This window comes from Misgurnus anguillicaudatus, chromosome 24, assembly GCF_027580225.2.
Source record: "Misgurnus anguillicaudatus chromosome 24, ASM2758022v2, whole genome shotgun sequence".
In the NCBI taxonomy this organism is placed as follows: Eukaryota; Metazoa; Chordata; class Actinopteri; order Cypriniformes; family Cobitidae; genus Misgurnus; species Misgurnus anguillicaudatus.
The window spans coordinates 18683669-18706123 of NC_073360.2; the positions used below are offsets into that span (position 1 = coordinate 18683669).

General features: G+C 39.8%; 2 protein-coding genes across 5 annotated transcripts in view; both read right to left on the bottom strand.

Annotated features, from left to right (window-relative positions):
* Positions 1-296: 296 nt before the first annotated feature.
* tbcela (tubulin folding cofactor E-like a) lies at positions 297-11285 on the bottom strand. 3 transcript variants are annotated; one of them, XM_073863544.1, is made up of 10 exons: positions 11111-11282; positions 9590-9675; positions 9461-9498; positions 7878-8050; positions 7645-7784; positions 6929-7110; positions 5704-5960; positions 3384-3510; positions 3169-3288; positions 297-3089 (listed from the first exon to the last, which is right to left on the bottom strand). In XM_073863544.1, exons 4-10 carry the CDS (start codon positions 8017-8019, stop codon positions 2774-2776), a joined length of 1284 nt encoding a protein of 427 aa, XP_073719645.1. In that variant the 5' UTR covers positions 8020-8050; positions 9461-9498; positions 9590-9675; positions 11111-11282; the 3' UTR covers positions 297-2773. The 3 variants fall into 3 exon arrangements, with proteins under 3 accessions (XP_073719645.1, XP_073719644.1, XP_073719646.1); XM_073863543.1 differs by having other exon boundaries at positions 11069-11282; XM_073863545.1 differs by lacking the exons at positions 9461-9498; positions 9590-9675 and having other exon boundaries at positions 11069-11285.
* Positions 11286-13875: 2590 nt separating this feature from the next.
* The window catches only part of LOC129437944 (pregnancy zone protein), a 31151-nt gene continuing 22571 nt past the window's right edge, over positions 13876-22455 (bottom strand). For both annotated transcript variants that reach the window (XM_073862535.1, XM_073862536.1), the window contains 12 exons: positions 16487-16663; positions 16329-16407; positions 16060-16216; positions 15876-15950; positions 15634-15796; positions 15344-15537; positions 15044-15256; positions 14808-14929; positions 14623-14717; positions 14461-14525; positions 14206-14311; positions 13876-14127 (listed from right to left, as the gene is read on the bottom strand). In XM_073862535.1, coding sequence (XP_073718636.1) covers positions 14081-14127; positions 14206-14311; positions 14461-14525; positions 14623-14717; positions 14808-14929; positions 15044-15256; positions 15344-15537; positions 15634-15796; positions 15876-15950; positions 16060-16216; positions 16329-16407; positions 16487-16663 — 1493 coding nt within the window. In that variant the 3' untranslated portion in view covers positions 13876-14080. The remainder of the gene's footprint in view (positions 14128-14205; positions 14312-14460; positions 14526-14622; positions 14718-14807; positions 14930-15043; positions 15257-15343; positions 15538-15633; positions 15797-15875; positions 15951-16059; positions 16217-16328; positions 16408-16486; positions 16664-22455) is intronic.

Consider the following 22455-nt stretch of genomic DNA (forward strand, 5'->3'; position numbering starts at 1 on the left):
AACGTCGTTCACTTTAACAGTGACGTCGGTTTACCCGTCTCCTAATTGATTGGCTGTTTCAGCCATCGAACGTCATTGCGATGCCACCGCCCACACGGTCACCATGGCGACGGCAATAAACACTTCTTTGAGATTAGTAGTAGGGGTTTTGTGTTATTCCGGTGATATGGATGAACCATTACTTTTGGGGGGGCAATACATTCGTTATTTAATTCAACAATTTATAATATGCTTAACCTAACCTATACTTTACTATAAATCATTTAGATATTACTGGAAAGAAAGAACAATAGCCATGACAGTCAATAAACTTTATTGTTTCTTTTGAGCCACTCCATTCAACTTCAATCAGATACACATCAGCATAAGTGCACACATATGCTGGCGAATCAGTGGTATAAAACAGTCAAATTTAATTTTAAACTGTAATGGTGTGACTGTACAACTCTCAAGTATTTCAGTGTTCATTACAATAACAAGCATAATGCAACCATTAGATAAATAGCTATCTCACATTAATCATTCATTTGACGTTTAAAAGCCTTTTACACATCATTTACAGTATCCATGATGTCTGTAAAATTAATACATTAGTGACTGCAAATGTACAACTGAGCAGAGAGCATGTAATCCGAGAGCAAAGAAAGTGTAAAATATACAATTTGTAAACCATACAGTTGAATTCTGACACAGTAAAATGAATAACAGTAATGTAAATTGTTCTGAGAGTCCACACTAGCTAAAAAATGCTGGCAAAATGGCAATTAACAGTAACACTTGCCTAAATTTCAGCCGATTCATAGCAGAAAACAATTTCTGTCTTCACACTTCATATGCGGCCACAGTTTAAGTGACATTGCCTTAAGGATATAAAATTAATAGAGACTATGAATAATGCACATATTTTGCAAAAAAAATCATAAAATAGTTATGCAAAAGGGAAACGCTAATATCCGTAGCACATCCTATGTGGGCACAGAGGATAAAATATTGATACTCTAAAAGAGAATTCTCTATGTAGAAAGCACTGCTTCATACTCCTTTAATGCTAGACTGGGACAGCAGGTAAAGGCAAAATGAATGTTAAAGGCATAGAGGATTGTATAATCAGAACTTTATATACTTATATATATAATATCTGTCTTTATTATCTTATAGAGCATGTATAATATTTGAAGTAAAATCTTTTTAATCTGCTATATATTAGTATTCAGTACATAAGACAATTTCATCTATTACTAACTTAAGCATTTCTAAAATTTCAGTGCAATTAAACTCGAATGCATTGAGTGTTACTCTAAAATAATGTCAGTATTTATTCAATAACTTCAAATAACAATAAAAAATCCTTCATGTCAAGTCATGTTACATGCCAGTCACTAACTTATTCAATGAGAAAGATTGACTGCAATAAATGAGTGTTTTAGCCTGTCCTAGATCAGCTAAACCCATCTTATACTGTTAAACCGGACACAATAATCTGATTATAGAACTAAATTTAAACAAATAATTTGCTGGCATTAACCTGATAATCAAAATAAACGTACTATGTCTGACACTGACTGACATATTTTGCGACATATGGAAACAGTCTGGCATTGCATGTTTGAACACACATTTCAGACAAGTGAAGCAAATACTTTATCTGCAGTATCAATAAGTCAATAAGGTTTTAAATTATTAATGCAGGAGCCACAACCCCTGGTTATATTATACAGAATGGATGCAGCCATACAACATGATTCATTTGCTACTGATGTATCTTTTTGTATCATCTTGAACATCAATCAGTCAATAAACAAATAAAAGCTGCACAAATTACTTATAAAAATAATATGGAAAAGAAAAACATGCAACACTCAGATCATAAAATAGATCAAATAAAGTATACATTTAAGAATACTCAAAGATAAATGTGAATAAGCCAAATATTTTCTAATGTGAAGCACTGCCCATATACGAGACATACAAGGCCTGAGAGAGTCTTTTGCATGTATGTAATGGCTGATACAGCATATGACACATATCAGCAGGCAATGGACATGACTTTCGATGACTAAGACACCAGTGCAGTGCAATATTTTCTTTAAATTAGACATTTAAGTCAGTGTTTTAAGCTAAAGATGATTGTCTTGTTGGATCTTTAAACTGCACATTGTGGACTGCCACTGTGCTTTATCAGCGCTGTTTGTCTTAAACGTGCATGGTGTAGCTTTTATAAGGATCTCTTAATAGAAATGCAATATAATATACGTAACTATATTATCAATGGTGTATAAGACCTTACATAATGAACTGTATTGTTTTTATTACTTTAGAATGAACCGTTTATATCTACATCCACTTACTTGGAAGTAGCTTTAAACAGTTCTACAGAGCGCATTTCATCCCTACATTGTCTCACACGATGACATGTTTGTCCTGGGGAAGCTACTGTAGCTTCTCTATGCGTTTTAAAATTGAGGTTGGTTGCAATTCGCAATCTCACCACCAGATGCCACTAAAAACCCACACTGGACCTTTAAGACAAATGGGAGGCCAAAACCCAAGGTGTACACGACTCAAGGTGGTGTTTCTGGTGATAGTGGCGTAAAACAATAAGTGCTGCATGTGAACAACTAAAACATCCTTGGCGCCCTGGAAAATCTGATGAGCTTAGCTTTTGTTTAACTTCCCTGAAAGTCAGTCTCATTCACTCTGTGAAGCCCCGGTGGCACTATTTTAAAGTAAATTTGGTCATTTAAATGCAATGAACGGCTATGGGGCGCGACGGCTATTTTGTTTTGGCAACCACCAGGATCTCGTCCCCATCTTGCATGCTATAAGAGTGCAAAGCCCGCGTGGAGTATTTCAACTCATCGGGCCCAAAGGCCGAGCCCTTGTCGATGTAATAAAGTCGCATGTTGCTGGTGGAGAGCTGCACTACTGTCCTTAACTGTTTCTTTAGCTCCGCCACGGTCTGGTCCAACCGGATACTTAGCTCCTGCACTTTGTCTTCATAACGCACCTCCACCTTGGCATGGCAACGTGGACGCAAGTCAATCTCAGCCAGAGGAGCCAGTTTCCCATACTTGGTCACCAAGCAGTGATATCTCCAAAGCAAAGGCAAATACTTAAACTTTAGTACAATATTTATAATATAACAATAATTTTTCCTTTCTAAGTCTTTATCTGTGTGGCAGCTCTTCCTCTGAATGATCTAAGTGATACCGGATAAAGAACCTCTCTGCGTCCTCTCTTTCTCCAGTCGTCACGACACTCCCATTCAGGGAGGTCACCGAAGGCAGACTGCAATTGGTGAAATAAGATGATAAATGTGCTCAAGAACATTACAGTGAAAAATTAGATTTATGTAACAGTCTATTGAGATCCCTTGTACTTACTGGGCTATCACAAGACTTCGACGCTCGGCGTCTGTGTAGGCCTGAAGAAGAGGAATACCTTGTATCCTCACTTCTTCTAGTTTGGGCAGACAGTTTAGCTTCTCAATGTCCTCCCACTGATTAAGTCCTGACTCACACAAAATCAGATTTTTTGAGGTGTTACGTAACTACAAGGGTAAAATATTAAAGAGACATTCCACTTTATTTGAAAATAGGCTCATTTTCCAGCTCCCCTAGAGTTAAACATTTGATTTTTACCATTTTAGAATCCATTCAGCTGATCTCCGGGTCTGGCGGTACCACTTTTAACATAGCTTAGCACAATCCACTGAATCTGACCAGACCATCAGCATTGGGCTCAAAAATGACCGAAAAGTTTCCTGACTAACCTGACTACTATTGAAAGTTAACAAGGGGACTATTTTCGGGCATTGCATAATATCATTACGCAGACATCCCAACCTGCAAAAAGTCATTTCAGGGAGGTATCCCGAAGCCCCCCCCAAAAAAATTTTAAAAAAATTAAGGAGGACAAGGATATGACATTTCAAGATAAAAAAGCATAATATTAATTTCTAGAGGCCAATGCAATTATTGGTAACACTTAACTAGGTCTCATTTGTTAACATTAGTTGATGTATTAACTAAAATGAAATAAACATGAGCAGTACATTTGTTACTGTATTTACTAATCTTTGTTAACGTTAGTTAATAAAAATACAGCTGTTCATGGTTTGTTCGTGTTAGGTGACAGTGCATTAACTAATGTTAACAAGATTTGAATAATGTATTAGAAATGTTTAAATTAACATTAACAAAGATTCAAAATGCTTTATAAATGCAGTTCATTATTATATGTTAACTAATGTAGTAAACTAATGTTAGCTAATGAACCTTATTGTAAAGTGTTACCCAATTATTTGTTAATTATTTTACAATATGTAGATCACTTTTACTATTTATATAAGCTGCTTATAATTATTTATATTCTATTGCAACTTTAAGCAGGTCTAAGGAGTTTGTTGTTTTCATGTAGCCTTGGCAACTAGTAGCCAGCCTGAAAAATATGCACATGATATTAAACTTGTTGAACTCACCTTCGGGAGAACTGTATCTATGTCGGGAGAAGAGATAAAAGCCCGCCCACACTGACAATTGATTGGTTGATTTACCAGAGCAGGCCAATCAGGATGCTCTCCGTCTTACATGCGCTTAATGAGGCACACTAGCACATAGATATGTATATAAAGGCTAGATGGTTCGTCCGCGCTGCTGGCCAATTGAGTGCAACGTCCGCATTTTGGCGGCCATCTTAGGACAGGGCGCTCGCTCACTCGTAGCATTGAGTTTTAATGATGCAGGTACTTTTAAATGACCATAACTTGCTTAATTTTTTACCGATTTTCAAACGGTTTGGTTTGTTATAAACGTCAAAGATGTACCTATGACACTGCATACCTATACTAAAAATAAAAAATAAATTCATGAAACATGTTAAAGCATCCAGAATTATAGCCACGTTAATAACGTTTGTAAAAATCCAAACCGTTTGAAAATCGGTAGAAAATTGAGCAAGTTATGGTCATTTAAAAGTACCTGCACCATTAAACTCAATGCTACGAGTGAGCGAGCGCCCTGTCGTAAGATGGCCGCCAGGTGATGCCGTTAGGGACTCCGCCTTGAGCCATCTAGCCTTTATATACATATCTATGCACTAGCACACACACGCAAGGTCTCCCACTCCCTCTCTGCCGTGCGCGTGCTACTCTTTCTTGCTCGCTCTAGATTCCGGGAGATTTTAACTAATTTGCGGGCATCAGGGAGCCGCTATCAAAATGCGGGAGACTCCCGGAACTTCCGGGAGACTTGGGATGTCTGCATTACGCCTGTCATCGTACGGCAGCAAAGTCCTTGATTATTACGTCAGAATGAGAGTATATTTCCTAACCATATCTGCCTAGAAAATCACAACTTTTCCGTTGTTCCTCATGGGAAAAATATCGAAACTCTTTGGTCATTTTCGTACACGATGTAACTACAGAAAAGTCAAGTTTTAAATAGGAAAAATATCGAAACTCTTCAGTCATTTTTGAGAGCGATGCCAATGGTCCAACCAGATTCAACGGACCATGCCAAGCCATGCCAAAAGTGGTAGCGCCAGACCCGGAGATCAGCCGAATGGACCCCAAAATGGCAAAAATCAAACGTTCAACTCTAGGGAAGCTGGAAAATGAGCCTATTTTCAAAAAACGTGAAGTGTCCCTTTAATTATGACACAAAGTAGGAAATAATTGTCAACACCAAAACAACAAAGTAATACCTGAGTTGTGCAGGTTGATGCTTCGTAGTTCAGGAAAGAGTCGGCGAAGGATTTCTCCCGAGTCCTTAATGGAGCTCAGGTTGTTGTTGGCCATGATCAGAGTGTCTAAAGCAGGGAACATAGAGCCGATTTTTCGCACCTCGTTCCACTCATGCAGGCTGTTGTCTGTGACGTGGAGCAGACGCAGTGTGGAGCAGGGCAAGGGGAAAGGTGTCACAGTGGTGTACTTATTAAGGCCTAGGAACAATTCCTCTAGCCTAAAAAAACAGATTCGTATTACTGAAGTAGTGCTTCAATCTATGGCACCACTCTTTAGCGCTCATTTGAATCTAATCACAAAGAAACACTAATAATATACTAATAATTAGTCAACACATAGCAGAGACATTTGTACTGGCCACTAATATTACAGCTGAAGACATGAGAAGTATTTTAAGAAAGCACCATTAACTCTTTCGCCGCCATTGACGAGATAACTCGTCAATTAAGAGAAAACGCTTCCCTGGCAATGACGAGAATTTCCGGCTTTCCGCAATACCGCTATTATCCACCAGGATAGTTCCGCAACTTATACAACCTGGAAATAGCGCCTCACGTGGAAGAGAAACAACTCTGATCGCTCTGCATCTGATCTCTATGAAAAGTCATTCACAAAAATGCAATTATCTCAGCTTTTTGCTCAAAAATTTGTGTTTTTTAAGAAACCTACCCATATTTGAGAGGTGATAAAAAGAAGGTAGGATGAAATGTTTTTTTTTGTTTGAAAGCAGAGGGTTTGTTCTTTCATTTGATATACTATTTGTTTATATATTTAAAGAAGAACATTTTCTGGAAGCATTAAACTTTTGAAAATTATAAAAAATGCTGGCGCTGGCTGGCAACTTAAAAAAAAAAAAAAAACGCTGGCGGGGAAAGAGTTAAACAGTAAGGTGATGGTAGGGCTTAAGTGGACAGTAATGATCAATCTATCAATTATGTAAAAGTGCTTTGTTCACAGGTTCACATGTATGAAGCAATTAATATACTCTGTCTGTATAGTTAAAAAAGTAACTACAAAATAAAACCATAATGTAAATTGAGTGGCCAACATGATATTCTGAACCGTCTAGACATCTCAAAATCGATACTGCAATCAATACCACACAAGCTCATCTTCACTCCCTGAAACACATAATACAAACATTTGGATTCAAACATTTTTCAAGAGAAATTTTAAGTCTCTCACTCAGGCATCTCTCGTGTGAAAGTGTTCACTGTGTCCCAAGACACTTGAGTATTGTTAAGAACTAAACGCCGTATCCTGGAGAAAGCCTTAGCACAGTCTGGATCCAAGACTGCATTACACAGTTTATTAGAGCTGAGGTTCAAGAACTCCAGGTTCGGGATGTTGGAAACAATCTTGCTGATCTGGAAAAGGTTAATATTTAACCAAAAGCATGACAAACTTTCAAGAAAATTGTTAAATTATTTCGAATTGATAAAATACCAAACATATGGGTTAAAGAGATAGTTCACCTTTAAATTTACTCATTCTCATGTTGTTCCAAACCTGTATGAATTTCTTTTTTCTGATGAACATAAATGAAGATATTTTGAGAAATTATGGTAAACACACAGCAGATAGTGACCATTGACTTCCATAGTAGGAAAAAAATATATTAGAATAATTGTGATAAATGATGAAGAAAATATTTTGATAAATGATGGTAAGCACACAGTTGACGGTACCCATTAAATTCCATCATATTTTTTAATTCCTACTATGGAAGCCAATGGTCACTATCTGCTGTGTGTTTACCATCATTTCTCAAAATATCTTCTTTTGTGTTCATCAGAACAAAGAAATTCATACAGGTTTAGAACAACATGCGGATGAGTAAATGACAGAATTTTCATTTTAAGGTGAACTATCCCTTTAAGACAATGCATGTATTAACTCGCCTCATGCCAGTCCTGGAGTTTGTTGTGGGACAGATCGAGTTCAACTACGTGGGCACAGAAGGCAGCGATTTCTCCCTCATCTCCAGCGTGACTGATTCCACAGCCATGTAACACCAAGACACTGGGCAAGTTCAGACGATCTAAAGGCAAAATTACCATAAAACTATTAAACTATAAAACACAGTGATTTAAAAGCCATTTAAAAGCCTCCAAGTCTTGAATGCCGTCCTTACCTTTCATAGGTGATACCTGTTGCCTTGACGGCACAACCACCACACCCATACCTGGGCCTCGACGGCAGGGGAAGTTCTCTGGGCTGTATTTTTCACTTATCGCCTGCATAAAGGTGCGGCCTTCAATCCCAGAGGCTTCCATTATGCTGGCCCACGTCACGCACCTTATGCAGCTGCAGATGCAACGTTAAAGAGCTGAACACTCGGGAAGGGACAGCACATAACAGCAAAGCCACTGCTTACAGAAACATCTCCAGCAGTTTTTATGTAAAAGTAAAATGCGTAACTGTTTAAATATTACATACATCCTTGTATCCCAGTATAATGTGCAGAGATGACTGTATGCAGTTATGAATAGTTGAATAAATTTGAGCTAGGACAACCAATGAAAGGTGTTTCAAGATGCCACATAGAAGAACCATTTTTGGATGATTTGTTCCAGAAATATCCTTTTTGTTTACAAAAGGTTCTATTTTACTAGAAAAAAAGGTAAGAAAAAAGTGGTTCTTAAAAAAAATTAAACTAATGGTTCTTTGAGGAACCAAAAATGGTTCTTATATGACATCACTGTGAAGAACCTTTAAAGTACCTCGATTTTCAAGAGTGTAATGGGAGACAGGGGTTGGAAAAATGTTTAGGAAACCAGTTTGGAAACAATATTTTGCTACTCCATTTGATGCCATTTGTGATGAAATTACACATTTCACTTTTAACATAAAACATTTAATAAATGAAATATAGATTATTAATATTTAATTTTACACCAGCATATGATTAAATCTGTAACAAGTTGTACATATAAAAGTGTTTCATCAGTTACTTTTAATGGGAACATTTTAATGACATATCCCAATCTGGCCATGTGTAAGCATACAGTTAAAAAGCGAAGCTCTCTGGCCTAAAAGTTCAATTTTTAAATCTAGCCTGTTTCAGAATTGCCTAGATTTAACCATTTGCTGACTAAATACGTAATAATAATGCTCTTAGCAAACTTGAAACCACTGCCTTTACTCAATAAGACAATGTTGGTGAATATACACTATATTGCCAAAAGTTTTGGGACACCTGCCTTTATATGCACATTAACCTGAATGACATCCCATTCTTAATCCACAGGGTTTAATATGGAGTTGACCCACCCTTTGCAGCTATAACAGCTTCAACTCTTATTGGAATACTTTCTACAAAGTTTAAGAGTGTGTTTATGGGATTTTTTGACCATTCTTCTAAAAGCACATTTGTAAGGTCAGACACTGATGTTGGACGAGAAGGCCTTGCTCGTAGTCTCCGCTCTAATTTATCCCAAAGATGTTCTATTGGGTTGAAGTTCCTCCAAACTTGCTCAACCATGTCTTTATGGCCATCCCCAAACTGAAAGTTGGGAGCACGAAATTGTCAAAAATGTCTTGGTATGATGAAGCATTAAGAGTTCCTTTCACTGGAAGTGATTGGAACACCTGAATTCAATGATTTGGAGGGGTGTCCCAGAACTTTTGACAATATAGTGTATATGTTTACATATTCAAATGTAATCAAATAAATGTTTTACTGAGTCAACCGCTATGAGTTTCATGCACTCCCACCTGGTGTGCTACTTGTCCTCACAGGTCCACAGTCAGAGCTGTGCAATAAAAAAGGGCGTTATTACTGCAGTAAGTTATTTAATCATTAAGATACAAATTTAAAATGATAAAGCAAGCCCTGTCATTTACCCTGATACAGTATGGCCGTGCACAAGTGGAGTGACGTGGCCCAGTTTAATGTCCTTGGGTTATCTTAAGGGAGCTTAGAGATACAACTGCAGAAAAAAAGACAAAAATAATGATAGCACTTAAAAGTCACAATGAAACGGAGTAGCGATTGTCTTATTTTCCCCATGGTGACATATAACAGCATGAAACAGCTTCTGAAATAAATAAATAAAAAAGAGTGGGCTTGGGTTGACTTGAATTCAGCCCTGGAGAATTTATTGGGGTGTTGGAAGTTGGGCCATGTTGCTATTTGCGAATCGCGCCCATCTTTTCCCAGGCACCGCCCACCCGACATACCACATGACCGGAAGTAAAGAGAGATGTTTTGAGAAGGAGATTTGCGCTTTTGATTAAAGATTATGACGGCAATTTTTTTTTTGTGTAAATAATCAAGCTTTCATTTGTAAAAAATACCCCAATATAAAAAATTATAATTTCAATTTCATTGTGACTTTAACAGTCAATTACCATCAACAAAGACAAAATTGTTTCAATAGCCATAGGAGCAATTTCCCCCCACACTTTAAGAAGGTACATTGGTTGATATCCAAACAGCGTTTTTGCACCCCTGAAGAGCACTTCGGGAAGGGGGCGTTGCATAAACAGTCGCGACGTTGTATTTTGCTCTCTTCGCCACAGTATATTTAATAAAGTATATATATAATAACATATATTTAATTAAGTAACTTTAATCAGCCACAGTATGTGAAACAATTGCGCGACTGTAGAGTTTGCACATCACGTATTCTGATCTAAGCAAATAGGCCCAGGCCATAGGGATGGTCACTTCCGATTGAAATTTGCCCATTATATACATTATTAAGGCAGATGTACATTTAACAGTATAACATATAAGACAACATTAAATGACTTACTAAAAACTTTGCCTAAAATAGTCTGGTAAAAAGAGCACTCGTTTTTACATAGAAATCCAACCAGCTTAATAAACAGACCTATTCAATGTAACTTACAGAATAGTCTACAGTTTATAGTCTATGTTCTGTTGCTGCCTTTAGCAACCAACTTGTGTTTGCTTCGCTTACTTCAAACAATACCCTAAAAATGACCAATTGTATAAATTCGTTGTTTAAACTGATAAAAGATGGTTGCACCACCAGCCAACTCTACCGTGCAAAAACACCAGATTCAGACGCACGACCATTTCAAAATCATCACATGACATTAACGATACAGGTAACGTTATAGGACGAGAGACGCAATGTGTCTAAATCAACATCGGATGTACATTAGATAACGGACACACTCACTGAACCAGTTCTCACAGAAGTGCAAATAAAATGTTCAGTGCCTTACGTTAAAAGATAATCTAATTTCGAACGTAAATTTTGAGTCCAAAATGAGTGCACCAACGTACTTCAGCTAATACTTATAGCTAGCCCGAGAAAAGAAACATCCATACATAATGATAAAGTAGCTTACACTAAATGAGCAGCTCCTCGGAGAGACAGAAGCCTAACTTACTGACGGTCAGTTGACATGTCGTTTGAATTTGAATTTTGCACTTTGATCTGAACGGTTTTCCCTTTCCGCGTCGGTCTTGTTTTTGTTGATAAATCTGTCACGCTGACCCTATTGTCACGGAAGTGACATCACTTCGGCTGGATGGGGATGGTCGTGATTGGACAGTTCCGTTGTGCTGAAATGAAATGATACCTCTTGAGCGCCCTCGATGGCGCAGTGGAGAACATCAGGCACTGAGAACGTTTGTGTGTTGCTTGCTCTGGTGATCATTTTCTAAATTCAAACGGCAAATTTCCAGTGTTTGTAAGTTATTATATATATTTTTATAATATGAATTTTCGATCCCTGTTACTACTATTAGCACCCTGGGCTGTATACGTATGAATCACGTTACATCACGCGCCCACATACATCATAGACTTGTTAATGCTTCCCTCTAGTGGCTGAACATCGCAGCGTTTTCAAATCAAATGAGTTACTAAAATGTTTCAAATCAATATTTAATGCCCAATTGTTTACTCATGTGGCATGCAGCCTTCTAATAAGCAGGAAAGAGTTCAGTCGATCGTTATAAAATTTATTTTACAATAACACCCGTCTCTGTAGGGCTACCTTATCCCTAATTGTTATTTATGAGGTCATGTTTAGGAAAACGACAAACAAACATGTTTATGTATTGCTATGAAACATACTGTGCAAAAGTCTGAGGCCACCATCCCAGAATTAGATTTGTTGTTTTTGCAATGTTATAGTGATCATATATAATTGTTTCTCAGTCTCTTTAATAGAATACATCCAGAAAACACTGGAAAAGTGTATATAGTATTAAAAGCTGTATAAAAATGTAAACTGATGTTTCAAGTTTTTAGGGTAAACTCCCCTTTCATTTGAGCAATAGCAGGAAACTGCAGGATCTCTTAAACCTAAATAAAATGAAATCCTAATTGCTTATTTTAAAGAAATTCGTTTTTCCTGTATTTCTGTTTTTATGTTAGTAAAATAGATTGAAAAATAAATATGGATGGACATTAAAACTTCTAAAACAACATGGTGGTGGTGGCCTAAGACTTTTGCACAGTAATGTATATAAATAATGATTATACTTAGTGGTGGGCAAATGTCAATCATATACAAAATAATTGTGAGTTTTTCCCTAATATTTGAGTTCTCTGTATAATTATGTAACACACACACACACACACACACACACACACACACACACACACACACACACACACACACACACACACACACACACACACACACACACACACACACACACACACACACACACACACAAACCTTTGGGACCATTCATCTTTACAAAAGTGTCTCAGTTCAGCAATATTCTTGGGATGTCTGGTGTGAATCGCTCTCTTGAGGTCATGCCACAGCATCTCAATCGGGTTGAGGTCAGGACTCAGACTGGGCCACTCCAGAAGGCGTATTTTCTTCTGTTGAAGCCATTCTGTTGTTGATTTACTTCTGTGCTTTGGGTCGTTGTCCTGTTGCATCGTCCATCCTCTGTTAAGCTTCAGTTGGCGGAGAGATGGTCTTAAGTTTTCCTGCAAAATGTCTTGATAAAATTTGGAATTCATTTTTCCATCAATGACAGTAATCCGTCCAGGGCCTGAGGCAGCAAAGCAGCCCCAAACCATGATGCCCCCTCCACCATATTTCAAAGTTGGGATGAGGTTTTGATGTTGGTTTGCTGTGCCTTTTGTTCTCCACACAAAGCGTTGTGTGTTCTTTCCAAACAACTCAATTTTGGTTTCATCTGTCCACAGAATGTTTTGCCAGTAGTGCCGTGGAACATCCAGGTGCTCTTTTGCCAACTTCAAACGTGCTGCAATGTTTTTTTTTGGACAGCAGTGGCTTCCTCAACGGTGTCCTCCCCTGAAGTCCATTCTTGTTTAATGTTTTTCTTATTGTATATTTGTCAACAAAAATGTTAGCATGTGCCAGAGATTTCTGTAAGTCTTTAGCTGACACTCTAGGATTCTTCTTCACCTAATTGAGCATTCTGCGCTGTGCTCTTGCAGTCATCTTTACAGGACGACCACGCCTAGGGAGTGTAGCAACAGTGCTGAACTTTCTCCATTTGTAGACAATCTGTCTTACTGTGGACACATGAACATCAAGGCTTTTAGATATACTTTTGTAGCCCTTTCCAGCTTTATGTTAGTCAACAATTCTTGATCGTAGGTCTTCTGAGAGCTCTTTTGTGCGAAGCATGGTTCAAATCAGACAATGCTTCTTCAGAACAGTAAACTCAAAACTGGTGTGTGTTTTTTATTGGACAGGGCAGCTTTAATCAACACATCCAATCTCATCACATTGATTGGACCCCAGGTTGGCTGACTCCTGGCTCCAATTAGCTCTTGAAGAAGTCATTAGCCTAGGGTTTCACATACTTTTTCCACCCTGCACTATGAATGTTTACATGTTGAGTTCAATAAAAACATGAAAACGTATAATGTTTGCGCGGTATTAGTTTAAGCAGACTGTGTTTCTCTATTGTTGTGACTTAGATGAAGATCAGAACACATTTTATGACCAATTTATGAAGAAATCCAAGTACGCCCAAAGGGTTCACATACTTTTTCTTTCAACTGTATTTAAGAAACATTACATAATAATTAAACACAAAACACACACATATTTTATGCACAAATTTACTTTTATTTTGTACTTTTATTTTACAATTCATCTTTGCTCACCACTAATTATAATGTAATATTTTAGTAAGTTATTTGACATTAGAATTTAATTTCTAAGTGTGAGTCGTTTTTATTGGAAATGAATGCTACTTTTACAGAGAATTTCACAACAATTGCACACTTTCATGAATTACACTGTAATTGATTGTAATGGCACTATCTAACAACTGCAAGCATGATAATTCTTAAAAGTACAGAAAGGAAAATTAAACAGAAGGTACAACACGAGAAAATAGTTGATGTTTCATCTTCAGCTATTTAGGCAGTGATTGAAATATTCCTTTTCAAACCGGTCACCTGGAAACAAGATAAAAAACACTATAGGTGTCAAGACTTGTTGAAAGTGCATAATATAAATATTGTTTATTGTCTTACTGGTCTGGTAGTAATCATAGACTTGTATCACTGCTGGCTTTAAGTTCTCTACTGCAACTATTTGTTTAATACGCAGTGTGTAAAAAACAGGTCTGTTACGTTGAACCTGTAAAAAAGTAATAAAATAAAAAGTCAACATTTAATATAAGTTTATCAATGCCATGATGCAGAACCAATTTTGTTGTCAATGCTAATAGTCTTTTCAGAAGTCTTTATTATCATTACAGACCATCTACTGTATGTTATCATTCAAACCTCTTGTAGATACATGATGACATGGTCGTCTTTTGATTCAACACGATTCACAAGTTCTGCAGTCTTTAGCTGTGAAAAATATATATATGTGTTTAATGCATAATAAAAAAAATGTATAGACATGTTGGATTGAAGGCACAGTGATAACTTTCACTTAGTATCTTAGCAAATCTAGTGAAGAAGGTTCTGCTATGAAACCAGACAAAAGTTTGACATTCACAATGACCATGTTGGTACTGGGTTGTGACCCAGAATATCTGCCCAGAACATAAACAAAAAGTCCAACATCATCAATAAGTTCATTTAATAGGAAAAGCATATAAATGTGAATCAAATCCTATTCTTACTCAATGTTTAACTTGACATCCAGAATTTGTCCGTTAGATTTCTCACACACTCCCTCTGTCTTAGCAGAGATGTTAAATGTATTTGGTACAGATGGGGTGGGGATATTGTAGAAAAGAGAAATCTGAAATAAAATAAAAAAAAAATGATCACAAAAGTTATAAATAACTCCTAATTGAACACAAGTCTTAATCTGTTTTAAGGCATTACTAAATCTGCTTTAGGAAACTTGACAGACCTGCACAGACACACAAGCCGAGCCTTTCACTTCAATACTGTATTTGCCAGGAACATTGGTCAGTTTCTTCTCCTGATACAGTAACTTGTTGTCCTGATTCACATCAAAGTTGTGAGAGTCTCCTGCTGACTGAACCGTCACTGTACTGAAACCATCAGAGCTGAAGACTTTGGTGGCGTACAAAGACAAAGCCTGAAGAGCCACAACTGTGTCCTGATAACATCACAGCATCATCATTACAACATGGAAATGCATTATGGGTAATATAAACAAACATAAATGTTTATTAATATGATTAACCTGTGTAGATGAGAATCCTCCATAGGCGTTCTGCTGCTTGACAAGCCAGCTGACGATCCTGTTAGCATAACCCAGCTCAACTGTAGTGACTGAATCTGATGTGAGAACAGCTAGCAGAACATATGAGCTGATCTCCACTGACAGAGAACCAGAATCATCAACAGATCCTGACTGAGACCAGTGAAGCTGAGACCCTTTTAAGAGATTTAAAGAAGTTATGAGAACACAAATAAGCATTTCGATCTCAAGAAATGCAGAGAACTACAAGCAGACAATAGCAAATATCTTACCATCTGAAATCCTAATGTCTGATAACTTCCTCAAAAGATAATCTCGAATTGATCTTTCTCCTGCCAGACTAAATGTATAAGCGAGCAATGCTGTGGTGTATGTGTTGTTGTTATGACCAGCAAATCTCTTCAAACACATCAAGCTTTTATTCACAACAGGATCCTACAACAGAAAGCGGAGTTACATTAGGGCTTTATACCACAGCACCGCTTGCTCTTTAAAACACGTTTACCCTACTGACCGTAATAGATGTGTTCAGTTCGAGCAGTGATGCAGTTATATAGGCAGAAATGGTCACACTGTCACTTACACCCCCCTATAATGCACAGATAGTAAATATAATAAATATATTTAGTTGCTTATATTTCAACGTGTAGAGTCTAATCGTTTATACATATTTATAATCGTGTTATTTACATCAGTACCTTCATTCTGTTATTAAAGAGTTTCCCCTTGCTCTCAAAACAGCCACCTGTTTGTTGGTGACGCATCAACCATTGCTTTGAAGTCTGAATTTTTTTGGGGTCAATAAAGATGTAACGCTGTGCTTTCCCAAACGTCCTCAGCACAAAAGCAGTCAGCCTGTTAGTTGCATTTAGATTTGTCATGTTATTTTGGCCAAACTGCAATTGATTTGAGTTAATGTTCATAGCTGTTTATAACGGACAGCTGCAATGTATTAATATATTCATACCATGTATTTCCTTCTCCATGACCAAAGGTTGTGTATGACCCATCTTCTGAGTTTTCATAGTTCAATTGCCTCTGATAACCTGTTCAATATTTGTTTTTGAGATGATGCAATAAAATATTTACTTACAAAATGCATCCAAACAGTAAAGCCTTCTTTACCATTCTTAAGAAAGTCAATGGCTCTCTCTCTGATGTCTGAAGTAAGTTGCTGCGTGTTTTCCAGATACTGTAAAATGTAAATATTGGGAGACAGGACAGCAATGTTTTGTTCTCCACAGCCGTACGGCATCCGTAATAATCCATGAAGATTCTGCAATGCACGACCCAATATGTCTCCTACAAGAGGACAAACACCAAAAATTAAATGTTATGCTCAGAAGTTGCTATTTTATTGCTCAGGAGATGTCAATTATCTTAAATAAAGTGTCAGTTTAGCCTTTAAGGTTTCTCCTAACCAGTGTAAAATTCTTCTATAAATATATAAACATACAAATATATCAAATGAAAGAACAGATCCTCTGCTTTCAAACAAACAAACAAACAAACAAACAAAACAAAACAGGAAAAAACATTTCATCCTATCTTCATTGGTTCTTTTTTTATAACCTCTTAAATATGGGTATAGGTTTCTTCAAAAATACCAAATTTTGAGCAAAAATTTGAAATAATTGCATTTTTGTAAAGGAATTTTGTTAGATATCAGATTCAGAAAGATGATCAAAACATACAGAGTTTAAAATGTTGTTAAATTAGTTTTTGCTTCAGTTTTTATAAATTTGGTAAGAGTGGATAATAGGGGAGTTACAGATTACCAAAAAAACTCGTCAGGAAAGTGGGGGCAGGTCGAGTTAAAATGCTTTATTTTCGTGCAATAATTTTGAACTTAATATACTACAAATTCTGCTTTAGTGCTTTTTAAGATCATTTTAAAGAACATCTGAGTGTACTTATTTATGCTATTTTTGAAACAAATATGAACTAAAAAGTGCTACAATATAGAAAAGATGGGTTCAAGTTTACTACAAATGGTAACTAAATTTAGATAGAATGTTAAAAGTACATTTTAGTTCATATTCATGGCGTCTCAGAATGGCATGGAGAAGTACAATTAGATGTTTTTAAGATTATCTTGAGAAGTACCAATGAAAACGTCTCGGTTACATATGTAACCCTCGTTCCCTGAAGGAAGGGAACGGAGACGTCACGTTGTGACCGACGAATTGGGAACCGCTTCACGGGTGACCTATCTGCTTCGAGAAACCTTTAAAACGCCAATGAACTTGGCATGCAGATAATGGCATCTGCCGGCGCCACCCCGCCGCACAGGTATTTAATGAGCGGCAGGTGCAGTTATCAAATCAGCTATTTTTTGCTGAGAAAGCTGGACAGAAGGAAAGTCCGGCCGATATCAGCAGTGGAACAGCAAACTGTGGCGACGGGACGTGACGTCTCCGTTCCCTTCCTTCAGGGAACGAGGGTTACATATGTAACCGAGACGTTCCCTTTCAGTCGGTCACGACGACGTCACGTCGTGACCGACGAATTGGGAATCCCTACCAAAGCGCCACTGAAGCTGACCCTTCCAGTGCCTGCTTAAACCCTCCGACTCTCCTCTTTAAGGGAACGGAAATGGGGTTGAAGCAGAAGCCGGTCACTACTTGTTCCTTAACCCACGATAGTGACTAGGTGAACTGGGAAGCGAACTCGTCAGGCGGGACTAAGATCGCTGCGGAAAGAAAACCCTCTAGGGGTCTACCACTAAGGTGATGGATAAAAAGACTCGAGGTCTAAAAAATACACTCTCTTAGCAACACTAGAGAGGCGCGGAACAAACTCCGCTAAGGGAAACGTGGTAAATCAGAAACTTTCCACGGAAATACTCACAAAGAAACCACTAGGGGGCGCAATGTGGGCGCTAGCCTCACCCAGGTTCTTAAGGATACATCTAGTGAGAGGCTGGCAGCCGTTTTTGCCTTGATGGCCTTCCATAATGGTGCGGTTGTGCAGCACCAAAAAAGAAAGGCTCCAAGCCGACACAGGAGCCGTTCCTCGATGTTCTCACTGATCTGACGAGAGAACTCGAGAGGATACCGGCTCAACACGAACACTGTAGAATCTAGTGAACGTATTAGGTGTCGCCCAGCCAGCAGCTCTACAAATATCTGAAAGCGAGGAACCACAAGCCAAAGCCCAAGATGAAGCCACTCTTCTGGTTGAATGGGCTCTCAAACCAAAAGGGCAAGGAATGCCCTGTTTGTCATAAGCCAGGGCGATTAAGTCTACAATCCAATGAGACATCCTCTGTTCAGTGACTCCCTTTCTGCTGACCACCGTAACAGACAAAGAGCTGTTCTGAGGTCCGAAAGCTTTGAGTGCGATCCACATACACACGTAGTGTACGTACAGGACATAACAAAGCCATGGCTGGGTCTGCCTCCTCCGAAGGCAGCGCTTGTAAATTCACCACCTGATCTCTGAAGGGAGTGGTGGGAACTTTAGGCATGTAGCCCGGCCGGGGTCTCAATGTAATGCTGGATTCACCCGGCCTGAACTGAAGGCACGAATCGTTGACCGAAAATGCATGAAGATCGCCTATCCTTTTAATAGAAGCCAATGCGAGGAGCGTCAAAGTTTTCATAGTGAGAAACCTGATGCTCACCATCCGCAGAGGCTCGAAGGGGCCGTCCTGAAGGGCTTACAGCAACCATGGACAAGTCCCAAGGAGGAATAGAGGGAGGGCGCGAAGGATTCAGCCTCCGTGCACCTCTTAAAAACCTAATGACCAGATCGTGCTCACCCACAGATCTACCGTCTATGGGTATGTGATGCGCGGATATTGCCGCGATATCTACTTTAATGGTAGGTGGTGACAGCCTCTTCTCCAAGCGGTGCTGGAGATATGAAAGCACAATACTGATCGAGCATTCCCGGGGGTCCTCTTGTTGACAAATACACCATACAAACAGGTTCCATTTCAGCGTATACGCCTGCCTCGTAGACGGCGTTCGCGCTGCAGCGATGGTGTTAGATACCGCCTGGGGTAAATCACCTAAAATCTCCGCGCCCCGTCCAGAGACCACACATGGAGGTTCCACAGATCGGGGCGAGGGTGCCATAATGTGCTAGCCTGACGTTGCCATACTCAATTCTAGTCAGAATTTGAGTCTGATACCGCTCCATTGAGCTATAATTATGAGGCGTGTCTCAACCGAAAAATGCCTCTGCACTCAATTGGATAGACCTACGACCAATCAGAGCAACGGAGTGTGTGATGTATGTTGAAATTACGTATTTGCAGCCTGACCGAACTGCTAGTTATTGACACAACGCTACAATGCTACAATGACACAACATTGTGACTGAGTTAGCGAATGTACATCAACACCTATTATGTTTACAACATTTCGTTTATATCACAACATGAAGTATTTACTAAGTCATACAGTAAGACTATCTCTTACCATTTGTACGTTAGGTGAACTTCATCCACGACGATACCCATTACGTTGGCTTGAAAATATTGGAGCCTAGCATGTCCCTCCACTTATTCAGCAACCATGATTCCGGGCTTCCGAAAAGAAGCTGGCAACGACCGCTAATTATATCCATCTCGTCGTGCACGCTGAGTTGCATCGCCGTGATAACGTTAGCCATTTCAGTTGCGACCAACTTTTGCCGAATAGGAAGGACGGCAAAAACATCAACAAATGCCCTGCTCGGGTTTCTCTGTTCCTCTTTTAAAATCAATGCTCTGTCGATATCTTTTAGAACAGACTCAATGTCAGAATCCACACATCTGAACTCTACAGCGGCAGCCATTCAACACACGCGCTCTTGGTGACGTGGTTCATTACGTTACTGTTGATTATCTGTCCATCATCGTATAAAGCCCGCCCTGACAATTTGATTGGTTCGACCAGCATTTGTCTTAGCATAGTAGCTCCTCAACGGAGAAACCCCAGACCGATCTTCCCGTTTTCAAATTCTTGTGGGCGGGGCTAAGATCGGCTGGCACCCAGGCTAATAATGTGCCAGGGAATCAGCCAGGGAGGGACTGTCGCGAGGAGAATGAACTCTGTAAAACCAATTCCTAGTTGTCCGGTACGGCGCAACTAATAGAATGCGCTCCTCGTCCTCCCTGACTTTGCACAGTGTCTGCGCAATAAAGCTTACTGGGGGGAAACCCCGTGGCCAGCTGTGTGCCAGTGCATCCACGCCGAGTGTTCCTTCGGATAATGAATAAAACACGCGACAATGGGTTGTCTCTGAAGAAGCAAACAGATCTAACTGCGCTCTGCCGAAACATTTCCAAATCAGCTGAACCGACCGGGGGTGGAGTCGCCACTCGCCGGGGCGCGCTACTTGTAAGAGTGCGACTGCCGCTGTGTTCAGCGACCCCGATATGTGAATGGCATGAAGAGACCTCAGATACTTCTGACTCCAGAGGAGGAGATGATGGGCGAGATGTGACAGGTGACGAGAGCGCAGACCACCTTGGCGATAGATATACGCTACAGCCGCAGTGTTGTCGGTGCGCACTACATCTTAAGCATCGAATCACGTTGATGAAACGGACGAGCGCAAGATATACAGTGCACAGCTCGAGGCATTTTATGCCAATGTCGCTGGAATGTCGACCAGACCCCCGAAGTGACGAGCCCGCCGTACTGTACGTGGCTCCCCACCCCTTTGTAGAGGCATCTTTGCCAACAATAGCATGCCTGGAGACCTATCTCAGTGGCATCCGCACCCTGAGAAACGCTGGGTCTGACCACGGGGTGAAAGTGAGATGGCATTTCGGTGTAATTATGATACAGTGAAAGCCAGTGAGCCACGCACTCCTCTGGACTCGGTCTTAAAGCCAACGCTAAAGCGGTCTCGTATGGAGCAGCCAGAGCGGTGTCACAGCCGAGCTGCTGCCATATGCCCCAGAAGTTTCTAAAATTATTTCAGTGGAACCACAACCCTGCCTTTAAATATTGAGGCAAGTCAGAATTGACTGAACACGCGCTTCTATGAGACGTGTTGTTAAATCGACCAAATCCCGTTACATTCCGAGAAAAGAGATCCTCTGCACGGGGCAAAGTTTACTCTTTCCCCAGTTGACCTGAAGACCGAGACGAGCGAGGTGTTTAAGTACACGATCTATGTGTGTGCACAGCATCTGACGAAACTGAGCTATTATGAGCCAATACGCCAAAACGCAAACACCGCTCTCTCTCTCAGGGGCTGTAGTGCGCCCTCCGCAACTTTCGTGAAGACACAGGGAGAGAGAGAGAAAGCCCGAACGGTGAGACTTTGTACTGATATGCCCTCCCCTCGAACACAAAGCGGAGAAATGGCCTGTGTCGGGGGAGTATGGAGACATGAAAGTACGCGTCCTTCAGGTTGAAGGCTGCAAACCAATCCTATAGGCGGATGCATTAAAATATGCTCCTCTGCGTAAATATTTTGAACAGCATTCTGTGAATGTGAATTCTGTGAATTCTCGATTCAGTACGCGCAGATCAAGGATCGGACGCAACCCGCCACTCTTCTTGGGTACAATGAAGTAAGGGCTGTAAAAGCCCGACTTTATCTTGGCTGGAGGGACTGGCTCGATCGCGTCCTTCGCCAATAGGACAGCAATCTTCCGCACGCAGTACGTGCGCATCGGCAGCCTTCACCGTGGTGAAGCGAATGCCTGAATATTTGGGAGGTAGCCAAATTGAATGCATAACCGAGACGGATCGTGCGTAAAAGCCAACGCGACGGGCTGGGAAGCTCTTCCCAGGCCCCCAGATTCCGAGTGAGAGGAAATAAACGTCACTGTACGTGTACCCGTGGCGAGCGGAGACGGGGAACTCAACGACACGTGCTCTTTGGCCGCATTGTGAGATGTTGTGTGTAATGAAACACTCACCCGAAACCACTGATGGATGCTGAGCAAAGGGGGCTCCTTTGTAGATGTCCCGCTCGATACATCCGCTGGTGAATGAGGAAGAGGAGAACGTAGGGTTTTGAGCCCGTCTGAAACTTCTATATGCCTCCGGGGACCTGGAGAAAGAAGAGGAATTCGCTCTTTGAGGTTAGTGGGTGCCGATTGAAGTCGCCGAAACACAAAACAAAACCAAGGATTCCTCACCCGG